At 45.2% G+C, this 13,288-nt stretch overlaps 1 protein-coding gene across 1 annotated transcript in view; it reads right to left on the reverse strand.

Annotated features, from left to right (window-relative positions):
• Nucleotides 1-5,622: 5,622 nt before the first annotated feature.
• BBS4 (Bardet-Biedl syndrome 4) overlaps nt 5,623-13,288 on the reverse strand; it is a 52,999-nt gene continuing 45,333 nt past the window's right edge. The window contains exon 16 of the mRNA XM_075536042.1: nt 5,623-12,760. Coding sequence (XP_075392157.1) covers nt 12,633-12,760 — 128 coding nt within the window. The 3' untranslated portion in view covers nt 5,623-12,632. The remainder of the gene's footprint in view (nt 12,761-13,288) is intronic.

The following is a 13,288-nucleotide window of genomic DNA, read 5'->3' on the forward strand; positions in this document are numbered from 1 at the left end:
CTGAAGTGCAGATAAAATAGTAGCCACGCTGAGCTTGGCGCGATTGACAAGGACCTGCACTCCTGAAGCTTCCTTCTTGGATGCGTTGTTTGTGTCTTTGATTCAGGCAGTCCCTGAACTGCACCTGGGCTACAAACGCATCCCTCTGAGAATAGAAGGATAAGCTAAAGCAGCCAAGTTGATGTATAACCGGAGCCTAACCCCTGAAATGAGTCATGAGCCTGTGCAGTTTGCTCAAAGGGGCAGTGCCGGGCCAGCAGCTGGCGGCAGGCTGCTTAGTTCTACACCAGCCCCGCTGCCTCGAATCCCAAAGCGACCTCAAGTTCCTCAGGAATCACCTCACTCCCCCCCCCCCCGAAGGAAAGATGTGCTATCTTCAAAGCACATTTAAACCATGATGAAATTGGAAGCAGATAGCATAAACTCAAACTGCTACTTCATCCTTCCCTGCCTCCAAGCTCAGTCAAGAACATCCCAACTCCAACTTCTGCCTTCTGTTGGTTTGTGTGTTAGTATAGCTCTTAAACTATGGCTGACTGCCTTCAATCTACTCCAGCTGATGGCAATCTTACAACCGAATGAAACATTGCCAGTCCTGCATGGTCCTCAGAATCATTAGCAAGATCGAGTCCTATGGTAATGACTTTGTGTCACCTTGGCTGAGCCAAGATCCTCTGGTTTGGCAGTAAAACCTAGTACTCCTCCATGATACTTCTTTGAGAGTATGGCCTGCTTCCAGTATAAGTGGGTGCTATGGAAAAGCTTGCTTGCCTTTTGTTGAGTGGATCCTGCATCTGATTTGTCAACCTCCAGTTCTTTGGACCTGAGCCAGTGGCCTATTACATTCCCTGCCAATCCTGGGAGTCATCAGCAGCCAGCAAGTCATCTGACTTGCTGATCTGGGATTCTTTTACCTCTGCAGCCAGAAGTTTGTCATCCTCCTACCAATCTTGGGTTCATCATCCCCTGCAACTACATGAGTCAAGAGAAGCCTCCAGCCTAATGTCTGATCCACAGGCTTGGAACTTGCACACTTCTACAACTAAGTGAGCCATTTGACAGACACACACACCACCACCACCACCACCTTTACAGGTACTGTTTCTCTTTAAGAACTCGGCCTAAGATAAGTCTGCCCCATCATTGCAGCCATTGTGCCAATTCATCTTACCCAAATGCTTCACCAAACATGATCTGCTCCTCCAATGATCCCTTCTGATGACATGTCCAAAACAAACAAGTTGTTCCCTTATCTTGGAAGTAGATCCTTATGCCTTTCTTCAAAGTCTGCTGTAGTCTGGAAGGTCTGCTGACAGTAATATGGAGGATGGAGGCTGTGCATAAAGTGCACTGGCCAGGAGTTGAATGCAGGTCTTGTGGGAGGTGAGAAAACCATAAATAGTAACTAAATTTGCTGCTTATCACAAGTGTATGGATGTATCTTACATTGTCAAGGTATGGTATTTTATTAAAACTTAGTTTATAAGCGAATCTTTTTATTGTTGGGTGCTATTGAGTCAGTACCAGCCCTCCCCCCCCTTTTATTGTGGGCTCTTCCATCTATCACCATCCATACATTCAGTGTGTCTTGCACATACGCCACATCATCATTTTCAAAGCATTCTCTTCCCCTGATATCAGCTCCCCATTTCATCCCCTTCTCTCCCCTGCCCTCCCTCACAAACCCTTGATACATATGGTTTTTTCATATCTTAACATTGTTCTCCCTCTTCCCTCACCTACTTTTCCATTACTCATCCCCCTGGGAGGGGGTTCTAGTTGATCCTTGTGATTGATTCCCCCTTTATCCACTCACCCTCCCCTAATCCTCCTGTTATTTCTACTCTCCTTGTTGGCCCTGAGGTGTTTATTTCTCCTGGATTGCCTGTGTTGTGGGCTCTTATCTGTAGCAGGGTGCATTTTCCAGTCTAATCCTATTTGTAAAGCAGAATTGAAGTCATGATAGGGGGTGGGGGAAGGAAACGCCAAAGAGCTAAAGGAAAGTTGTGTGTTTCATCAGTGCTATACTGCACCCTGACTGGTTCATCTCTTCCTTGTGACCCCTCTGTGAGGGGATGTCCAGTTGTCTACAGATGGGCATTGGGTCTCCACTCCATGCCCCTCCCCCCCCCCACCTGTCAGTTCACATTGGGTATGATTTTGTTCTGGGTCTTAGATCCCTGATACCTGATCCCATTGACAACATCATGACCACACAGGATGGTGTGCTTCTTCCATGTGGGCTTATTTGCTTCTGAGCTAGATGGCTGCTTGTTTACCTTCAAGCCTTTAAGACCCCAGACACTATCTCTTTTGATAGCTGGGCACCATCAGCTTTCTTCACCACATTTGCTTATGCACCCATTTTGTCTTCAGCGATGATGTTGGGAAGGTGAGCATCACAGAATGCCGGATTGTTAGAAGAAAGTGTTCTTGTGTTGAGGGAGTACTTGAGTCGAGGCCCAGTGTCCATCTGCAACCTTAATTCTTAACAAATATGAGTACATAGTTCTATTCTCTCTCTCTCTCTCTCTCTCTCTCTCTCTCTCTCTCTCTCTCTCTCTCTCTCTCTATCTATCTATCTATCTATCTAATTTACTTATGTCCATACCTGTGTTTAGGCCTCTATAAATGTCCTTTGCCTTCTGGTTTTTTCCTCTTATTTCCTTTTACTTTCCTCTTGTCCCACCATCATGTTTGGCCTTAATTCAGGTTTAGTAATTCCTTGCTGCTACTTTGCCCTTGGTTAAGCCCCACTAGGCAACCTATGCTCTTCTTTCCACTGATTTTAGTTCACTTGTTGTTCCCTTGTCCCTGGGCTGGTCCACCCCCACTCCCCTTCCTTTCTCCCACCTCCCCTTCTCCCATATCCCCCCAGAACCATTGGTCCCCTTTTCATTTCCAAATTATATGTCCCACCTATCTTATCTAGATAGACATGCAGATACATTAATAGGTGCAAAAAACAGGCAAAGCCAAATAAAACAGCAAAGAATGTAAAAACCAACAAAAGAATAATCCCCCAAAAATAATAACAAAAAGCCACTGACAAAAATGGAAACGCCTATAAATAGTTCAAGGTCCGTTTGTTAACTTTTAGGAGTGCTTTCCAGCCATCTGATGGGTGCCGCATTCTGCCTCCAAAGTATTTTGGTATTCCCTGGGATGTCATCCCTTCTCCCCTTGCTGCTCTGTGGCATGCCCTTAAGTGTTTCACTTCAATGTGATGGGTCGGATTGTGCACTAGCCCCACATTGTCTAGCATTCTCCCTCATAGTGCTATGGTTTAATGAGGGACATTGTGTCTCATGGTGGGGCCAGCCCTATGGTCCTCTCTGTGTGTTGTCTGCTCTGAGCAGGAACATCATCCCCAGGGTTTGTTGGGCCAGGATGTCCTCCCTCTCTATCCCTTTTCATTTCTCCCATGTTCTCTAATCTGATGCACCCTCCTTCCCAATGGTAGCCCCCATGCTGTCCTCTGAAGTGCATTCTTCTGAAGGGGGTAGGGAGTGTCCACAGAGTTGGGATTGGGGCCGGCCCTGCTAGTACGAACTCTTAATGGCACTATGGTGACAAAACACTGTAATCCCATGCCATCTTCACAGTCATTTATTGTCTGAGCCCACTGTAGCAACCATTTTAAAGCCATCTCGTGGAAGGGCTTTCTCTTTGCCTCAAGCACCTTGTCCTCTAGTCCTTCCTGATAACATGTTCAAAGTATGTGAGATGACAAATATTCCCTTAACACATGAACACTTTGTTCTAACAATTGTGCATTCTATGATGTTAATCTTCTAGACAATTGCTGAAGACAAAATGGGTGCATACGTAAGTAAATGTGGTGAAGAAAGCTGATGGTGCCTATCAAAAAATATAGCATCTGGGGTCTTAAAGGCTTTAAGATAAAAAAGTGACCAGCTAGCTGAAAAGCAACAAAGCCCACGTGGAAGAATCACACCAGCCTGTGTAATCATGAGGTGTCAATGGGATCAGATATCAGGCATCTAATAAGACCCAGAATAAAACCATACCCAAGGTGAACTGGGGTGGGGAGGGGGCATGGAGTGGAGACCTAATGCCTATCTGTAGATAATTGGACATCCCCTCACAGAGGAGTCACAGGGAAGAGATGAGCCAGTCAAGATGCAGTATAGCACTGATAAAACACACAACTTTTCCTCCATCCCACTTTCATGACCTCAATTCTTCCTTACAAATCGGATTAGACCAGAGCATGCACACTGCTACAGATAAGAGCCCGCAACACAGGGAATCCAGGATAGATAAACCCCTCAGGGCCAACAATGAGAGTAGAGATACTAGGATTAGGGGAGGGTGGGTGGAGAAAGGGGAAATCGATCACAAGGATCAACAAGAACCCCCTCCCAGGGGGACGAACAATGAGAAAGTGGGTGAGGGGTAATGGAGGACAATGTAAGATATGGAAAAAATATAACTTATCAAGGGTTCATGAGAGAGGGCAAGCAGGGAAGTGAGGGGGGAATGAAGTGGGGAGCTGGTATCGGGCACAAGTGGGAAGAGAATGCTTTGAAAATGAGGGCAACATGTGCAAATGTGCTTGACACATTGGAGAAATGATAAGAGATGTGGGAGCCCCCAATAAAAGTATGTAAAACAAAAAGTATGTAAAAAACGAGAAAATATGGAAGATGAAGTCACACGTCTTCACTTCCACAGAGAATTCTGGCTGTACTTCTTCCAAGATAAATTTGTCCTGGAAGTCCATGGTATGTTGGATAGTCTTCACCAGCATGGTAATTCCAATACATCCCTTTGGTTGAGTTTATTCACTTCACACTTATGTATGAGGTGACTGAAGACACCATGGCGTGGGGGAGTCACACCTTCGCCCTCAAAGTGACAGCTTCAACAGGCTTGTCCATTGTATCGTGTCATCTGAATTCTTTACTGCTGGTTCTGTGGACATGGATGGCGGATCTGAGTAAAATGAAATCCCTCACCGTGTCATATTTTTCTATGCCTATTTCGCTGTGGCTTGTTGTGAAGATGTGGGTATTGTTGACAGTGAGTTGTAATCCACACTGAGGGTGGCTGTAGTCTTTGACCTTCCTCCGTAAGTGCTTCAAGCTCTCTGCTTTCAGCAGGGAAGGATGTCATCCACATGTTGCAGGTTGTTGATGAGTCTTCTTCAATCCTGATGCCACTTCCTTCTTTGTGTTTGCTTGGCTTATAAAGTGAACAGGGACAACCTGATGCTTACCTCTGCTGATTTCAAACTACGCTTTCTCCTTGCTCTGTTGCAACTACTACATTTTTTTTTTAAGTATAGTGTCCACATAAGCACAATTAAGTATTTTGGAATTCCCATTCACTGTACTCTTTTCCATAATTTATGATCCACACAGGCAAATGCCTTTCTTTTTTTTAATTAATAAATCTTTTTATTGGGGCTCATACAACTCTTATCACAATCCATACATACATCAATTGAGCAAAGCACCCTTATACATTCGTTGCCCTCGTCATTCTCAAAATTCGCCTTTCACTTGGGTTCCTGGAATCAGCTCGGTTTCCTTTTTTTCCCCCTCCCCCTCCCTCCCTGCTCCCCCAGTCAAATGCCTTTCTATAGTCAAGTAAACACAAGGAAAAATATACTTTGCAAGACTAATGACTTAATAATTGCAGACACCCTTTTCAACAACATAAACGAGACCTGTAGAAAGGCACCCTGGTGATCGATCCAGCAGGTTATGGTGACAAGGCGGATTGTGTGGCGCCCTGTGACATGAGCACTGGGCTGTTAATGCAACCTTGGAGGTTCAAACCCACCAACCATCTCTCAAGAAGGTTTATAGCCTTGGAGACTCTGTATTTAGGATTGCTGTGAGCTAAAATGGGCTCTGGCACTGGGTCCACATGTGGACCTCACTAGATGGAACGCACAAGAATAAAACAGCCACATCGACGGAAAGCTATGAGAGGGGAGTTCATCACCAGAACAAGGCCAGAAGCTGACTATGTATCAATTGCTTATATGCCAATTCAAGTTGAAGCTGAAAGAGTGAAAGAAAGAAAGAAAAAAAAAAACCTCTTAACAGCCATAGGACAAACTGAGTATATAAAAAAAAATTGAACACACTGCGTTGGAGTCAATCCTGACTCAAAGCAACCATATAAGACAGGGTAGACCTGCCCATAGAAATGCCGTCTTTGTCCCTCGGAGCTGGCTTGTGGTTTCAACTGCTGACATAATAGCAGCTCAATCTGTAACCACTACACCACCAGGGCTCCTTCAGCCTGAGAATAGCCCATCTGAATTTAGAGACCTTAAGAACGGATCCGATGCACTGAGTGATGGCGTGAACACCACCATTTGTACATGAAGAAAGCAGAATGTCATTAAAAGAACAGGAAAGGCAATCGAGAGATAGAGCGTCTGTGGTCTTAGAGGCTTGAAGATAAACAAGCGGCCATCTAGCTCAGATGCAACATAGCCCACATGGAAGAAACACACTAGCCTGTGCGATCATGAGGTGTCGAAGGGATCAGGTATCAGTATTCAAAGAACAAAAAATCAAATCATTGTGAATGAGGAGGAGTAAAGATTGGGGACCCAAGACCCATCTGTAGGCCACTGGACATCCCCTTAATCCCCTTACAAAAGGGTCACTGGGAGGAGACGAGCCAGTCAGGGTGCAGTGTAGCAACAATGAAACATACAACTTTCCTCTAGTTCTTTAATGCTTCCTCTCCTCCCCCCACTATCATGATCCTAATTCTACCTTACAAATCTGGCTAGACCAGAGGATGTACACCGGTACACATAGGAACTGGAAACATAGGGAATCCAAGACAGATGATCCCTTCAGGACCAGTGGTCAGAGTGGCGATACCGGGAGGGTGGAGGAAGGGTTGGGTAGAAAAGGGGAACCAATTACAAGGATCTACATATAACCTCCTCCCTGGGGGACAGACAACAGAAAAAGGCGTGAAGAGAGATGTTGGACAGTGTAAGTGTAAGATATGACAAAATAATAATAGTTTATAAATTACCAAGGGTTCATGAGGGAGGGGCAGCGGGGAGGGAGGGGGGAAATGAGCTGATACCAAGGGCTCAAATAGAAAGCAAGTGTTTTGAGAATGTTGATGGCAACAGATGTACAAATGTGTTTGACACAATGGATGGATGGATAGTGATGAGTTGTACGAGCCCCCAATGAAATGACTTAAAAAGAACAGGAAAGAGAACGAGACGAAAAGGGATGCCAGGAGAGAGAAACCGAGTAGTCTTGAGTTCTATATGGCCATTGCAATGATCGAACCTAGCAGACAAGTTTAGTGTGGGGACAGCAGCGTGCAGAGGATCAGTTGGTGTCAGAACAGGGTAAGGATGCAGGGTAGAGGCATGTCTGACCCGTCTTGTGGCAAACATGGCCTCCATTCTGTTTCCCCTACCAGTCCCATTTCATTACTCTTTAAAGGCACACAATGCTCAAGGCAGGCATCTTTAATAATTAAACTAAACTATAAAGACGACTTTGGAGGCTATTTTGTGCTTAAGGTTTAAAGATCAGTTCAGGGCTATAGATTTGCGGGTTCATCCAGCCTCAGTGGTTCCAGGCAGTCTGGGTTCTAGTCCATGGTATACTGCCTCTGGTCTTACTTCGTGTAAGCAGCCATCCAAGGTGCAACGCTTGGTCTCTATTACTTGAAGCAACAGAGGAAAACCCTGTTAGTTCCAAATATTACCAACCCAATAGGGTGCCTGAAACTAACCTTTACTGAAGCACAGACATTTCAGTGAACAGATGACTGCTTGGCCACGGAGACACCAAGATCCTTTGAGTCAGGAATATAAGAAATGGAATGTGTGGCTAATTGCCTCCTTGGTTGCCATGCAACCCCAAAACCTGGACGGTTCCCCACTATCATTACTGAATACTTTGGTCAAAGACTATATAAGAATATGGATCAAAAGGTGGGAAATGCAGAACAGAATTTCAAATTTTATTGAATCCAGACTTGCTGGCTGGGGGGTATGACAAATGGCTTATTATTTTATATCTACTGAAATTGTGGCTTTTCCCTTTTATTAATACTTGGGATTAATTTAACCTTCAAATATTAATCCAATCTTGGATTCCTGGGATAAACCCATAATGTGTACAACTTTATATATTGCTGAATTCAATTTTGTTAAGGATTTCTGTACCTCAGTTCATGTAGGATATAAGGTGTTGTCGTTTTCCCTTGTGTTGTCTCTGACCAGATTCGAGTCCAGGTTTATTCAGGCCTCATACAAACAAGTTGGAGAGTTCTCATACCTCTAGCTTGTGAAAATATGTGTAAGGTTGAAATTATTTGCTTCTTTTGTGTTTTGTTTTGTTTTTAATCATTTATTAGGGGTTATACAGCTCTTATCACAATCCATACATACATCAATTGTGTAAAGCACATTTGTACGTTCATTGCTCTCATCATTCTCAAAACATAGCTCTACACCTAAGCCCCTGGCATCACCTATTATGTGCTTCTTTGAATGTTCCATATAATTCACTACTGAAATCACCAGGAGTTTACTGTAGGTGTAACTTTTGATATACAAATTCTTTCTTTGATAGATAACACAATTACCAGATGCCCCGTGGGGATGATTTTAATGTTCCCCAACCAAAGGAAAGTGCTGTCTCTAGAGTGGACCAGGGACATATACAAGCCATAGATGCATGCATAGATTCTCAGTTCACACTTAATCCAAGCCCTAATCCAGAAAGTTATGACGTGGCCCTACTTAGGCTCATGAAGAAATCAGTGATGTAGGTGCTAAAGCAAAGTGTGGTGAAGCAATCAGATGGTGCCCAGCTAACAGAGAGAATAGTGTCTGGGGTCTTAAAGGCTTGTCTAAAAACAAGCAACTGTCTAAGTGAGAAGTCCGCTGAGGCCACACAGCAGCAGCAGCACACAGGTCTGTGTGATCCAAGTATTGTAAATAATACAATCCAAGACTGGAGGGGGAAATGCATTAGACCTTTTTGCACCCGGTTTGCAAAAGGCTACACATGATGACGAAGACCCAAACTCCATTTGCAGGGTCCCCACGTGGGTGAAGCCTTCGGAGAATCCCAATGACCAGGGATGCGAACTGCCTTGCTATCAGGGCGCGCACTGGAAAGTGGACTACCTCAGATGAAGTTACACTAAACTGTGAGCCCTTACCTGTTCTCCCCTGTGATCCATTTTGTTTGTTCTAGGTTTCATTATTGTCTGCCTGCTTTTGGATTGGGATTTTTCTGCTTTGTATGGTTGTTGGTTTTGTATGTGTTTCTTATATGAAATCCAGAATAGGTAAATCTATAGAGAAAGTAACGAGATAGATAGTTTCTTTGGGCTACAGCACGGGAGATTGGGGGGAAATGGAAGTAACAAGTACAAGAATGAAGAAAATGTTGTAAAACTGATTATCCTAATAATTGCACAAATCTTTTCAAGATGTTTAAACCACTGGATTGTACGGTGTGTGAATTCTATTTCAATAAAATTAACATTCTTTGAGAGTTTACATAAATAGCCTATCAAAAAGAAATTTGAAATAAAAAGCTAAACCTTGAAAAATATGTATTCCTTCTAGATATGCTGGTACCTATATAGTTTCTGTGTTCTGTCTTACCCCATACTTTTACTTTGAACAACACATAACTGGGTTTTGATTTTTGTAATTGCTTTCTGTTTGTTTATGAGCTGTTTTAATGCAGTTAAAAATAAGATTTTATCTACACTTACCATTCTGCTATCTCCTGTTCCATCTGTTATTTTGTTTTTTCCTGATTGGGGGTTAGTTGACTATTTAGAATTTCATTTTAATCCATCTACTCTGGTTTAATCCGTATTGCTTGCATTTTTTTTAGAAGTCCAACGTGCTATCCACGGCACCACAGAGCCATTTCTGGCACGTCTTAAATGGTCGCACGCGTGTCAAGTCTGTCAACTGGCTTGGCCAAGACTATCAGTGGTTTAGAAATTAAGGTCTAGAAAGCTGCCATGATGTGACCTGCAGCCAGTGTAATCAACCCCATAAGGAGGTCTGCTGTCAGCAGCCAATCAGCTCTAAATTTAGGGTGGAATGCAACCTCCTTATTCAGGTAACATCTCTGATGAAGTTCCCTTGAGCTGTTTCCACAAGCTGTGAGGAACTTGCTTGCTGCTGGTTGGTCTGTATCCTGCATCTGGCTCACTGACCTCCATCCAGTCCTTGGAAGTCGAGCCAAGAACCCGCCATCATACTGCCCACCAGCCTTGGGCACAATCCTCACCTTACGCATGGTAGCCCGGCCCCATGCATCCCTCTTCTACCCCGTGACAACAGAGGTGGTAGTCGCGGGCCAGTCCGACTGCAGTCCATTCATTCCACTACATCTTGGGTCTCCTGTTGCTGCTGCAGGTGAAGAGCCCATGTGTGTTTTGGGTGACCACTCAGAAGCTTGTAAGACCCCAGACTCTAGTTACCAAATCAGAAGACAGACCAGACACTTCTACAATGTCTTGAGGAATTCTGCGCTATTTTAAAAGAATATCTAAACCCAACAGAAATGGGATACATTGGCTCTGGACTGTCGTCCCGAGGCTGCCGTTTTGTTCTTGTCCTTCAAGAGCATGGAAAAGAGCCTCTTCACTCCTTGTTTCTACCATCCTTTGCTAAAAACTTTTTAGTTCTTTTTCTCTCCCCAAAGTGCTAAAATTCTCAAAAGTAGTGCAGTTTTTGTATTACTACACCTCTCTCCCTTTCTGAAGTGAGAGTAGACCAGAGTCACTTTGTTACGTCCAGCTCTTCATGTCCTTGGGTTTGTTACTATTACCAAAGGAACAGCACTACTTGGTGGTTAGGAGAAGCTCTGTATCCAGACCAGGGTTCAAATCCTGCTCCTGTCCTTTATCATAAAACACACGTGCCTCTCCTAACTTCAGCCGCCTCCCTTATGAAACAGGGAAGGAGCAGTCCCTCTCTATCGGCGGACCATTCCCCGTTTTCTCCTTTGTCACCTCCTCCTCCTGTGTCCTGTGCGACATCTTCTGTCCCCTTTCAGTGGTGGCTTCACTGCTTTGGTGCCGTCTTCACAGTGCACTTTCCTTAGGAGATTCCTCTCAAATGCACAGCTTCAGCTGCTTCCCAAATCTAAACGACTCTGCAATCTTTTTCTTCAATGCAGATTTCACACCTGACATCCATTTATTCAAATGCTTTGTGACTATCATTCAGATTTCTCAAACGCATGTAAAACTCGACTCGACTCGACTCTCCATTCTATACCCTCAATGTTCCCGTACGCTGATTCAAATCACCTGTTCCTATCTGCAACCTCTGAGCAGGCTCCCATTTCTGTTTTTAGTTCCTCCATCTCCCACATTACCCTCCTCTCCAACTCTCGATTGACGAGCTTATCAGAACTTTTCAGTAACAGGCAAACCCAACTCCACACATGTAAGAGTTGGCTTTCTCAATGGCTCAGGGCACAAATCCCAGCTCTGCCCCATGCTAGCTGCAGGGTGAGGGTGATGCTTCTGACACGGGGCTATTTCTGAAGTTTCAGAATTCAAGGGGCTTCTGCTCAGGTAGGTGCTGCCTCAGTTACAGTGTCCAAGCAGGCCCAATCGAGTGTGAAGAACCCCAGAGTTGACAATGGGCCAGTCCACCTTCAGTGGTGGTGAGGAAAGGACGCTGGAAAAGCAGAACAGGGACTGACCTGTCAGTGAACTGCTGGCCTAACATCCCTCAGGGCTGCCTCAGGCCTGGCTGGACCAAGAATGACTGGACCCGGAGCATCCTCCTCCAGGTTCATATGAGGCTCGGAAACAGTCAGGGAAAGCTGTCATAAGTTCTTTTTAAGAGTTTTTATTGTGATTTTTAATGTATCTGAAAAACTCTCCCTAAAATGGAGAGGATGATAATCTTTAAAATTATCTATAATGTCTTGGTAGCAACTGGTCAGTAGTTACACACTGATTGTCTCAGGTAAAATTCCTCAGCTAAGTTTAGGTTTGGTGGTGGGTTGGTTTGTAACCCCTGGTGCTGATCCCAGTCCAGTCTTGGTTCCTACTTCTTATCATACCGACATGATCTGGCTCCCAGGAACAGAAGGGACAGGGACTTCTGGGTCTCAGCTGGGACAATCATCCGGTTAGGCCTCCATTCACACAGTGGTTTTCATCTCCCCACTCCCCTCCCTCTTTTTAATAAAAGTATATAGGCTATCAGAGGTGGGGTCTTTATCCAAGATTTGTTTGTGTTAGGGGCTAATGTAGCTTAGCCCAGGCTTTGTCTCCCCAGGACTACAGAGCTGAGGTTTTACCTGCACAAAGGAAGAGGGTCAGTCATCCAGGAGGTAAAAGTCCTTTTGACAGCAAACAGCCCCAGAGCTGGCTGGCTGCCTCTATACAGAACCCCCAGCCTCACGCTCAGTCCTAAAGGTCTTTGCCAGAGAGGACTGTCAGGGGCGCTGCAGGGGCCTCGAGCTCTTCCTGAGCCTCGCCACCAGCATTCTGCTGGATTCTGTGGTGCAGGGGATGGTGCTGGCCTCCACACTGCCTGTGTCACGTGGCCTTTCCTCAGCCAGGACACTCACGCCAAAGACAGCCTACTCCGGGCCCGCCGCCTCCTAGTTGTCCCTGAGTGGTTCTGGTGCCTCTGCTGGAAGAGCAGCGTCAGCTGGACTTGCTGCCTCGGCGGGCTCCGGCTCCAGAGGAAGAGACGGCGGCTTTGCGAGCTGGGATGTTCCGCCAGCGCCTAGTAACAAAACAAAGAGCTTGAATTCTCCGCTCACAGCGCCAGAAGAACTCGCTATTCTCACTGCTACATTTCTAGAGGCGGTCCTATGTTTTCTGGGACTACAATAGCTGTGGTACATCTTCACAGCCACGAGGGCCGGCCATACCTCAAGCACCAAGTCACGTCTGCCCTCATGAGTCAGTGACAGAAACCTTCCATTGCTCGTGCCATGCCAGCTTACACTGAGGCAGTTAAAATACAAGACTGAACTCTGACGAGGTCACCTACTGCACAGCTTGCCTGAAGGCAGTGGTTCTCAACCTATAGGTCACGACCCCTTGGGGGGTTGAATGACCCTTTCACAGGGGTCGCCCAATTCATAACAGTAGCAAAATTATAGGTACGAAGTAGCAATGAAAAATAATTTTATGGTTGGAGGATCACAACACGAAGAACTGTATTTTTTTAGGAACTGCATTAAAGGGTTGCATCATTAGAAAGGTTGAGAACCACTGCCTTACGGGGACAAGAGCCTGTGCGGTCACC

This window comes from Tenrec ecaudatus, chromosome 17 (genome assembly GCF_050624435.1).
Source record: "Tenrec ecaudatus isolate mTenEca1 chromosome 17, mTenEca1.hap1, whole genome shotgun sequence".
NCBI lineage: Eukaryota > Metazoa > Chordata > Mammalia > Afrosoricida > Tenrecidae > Tenrec > Tenrec ecaudatus.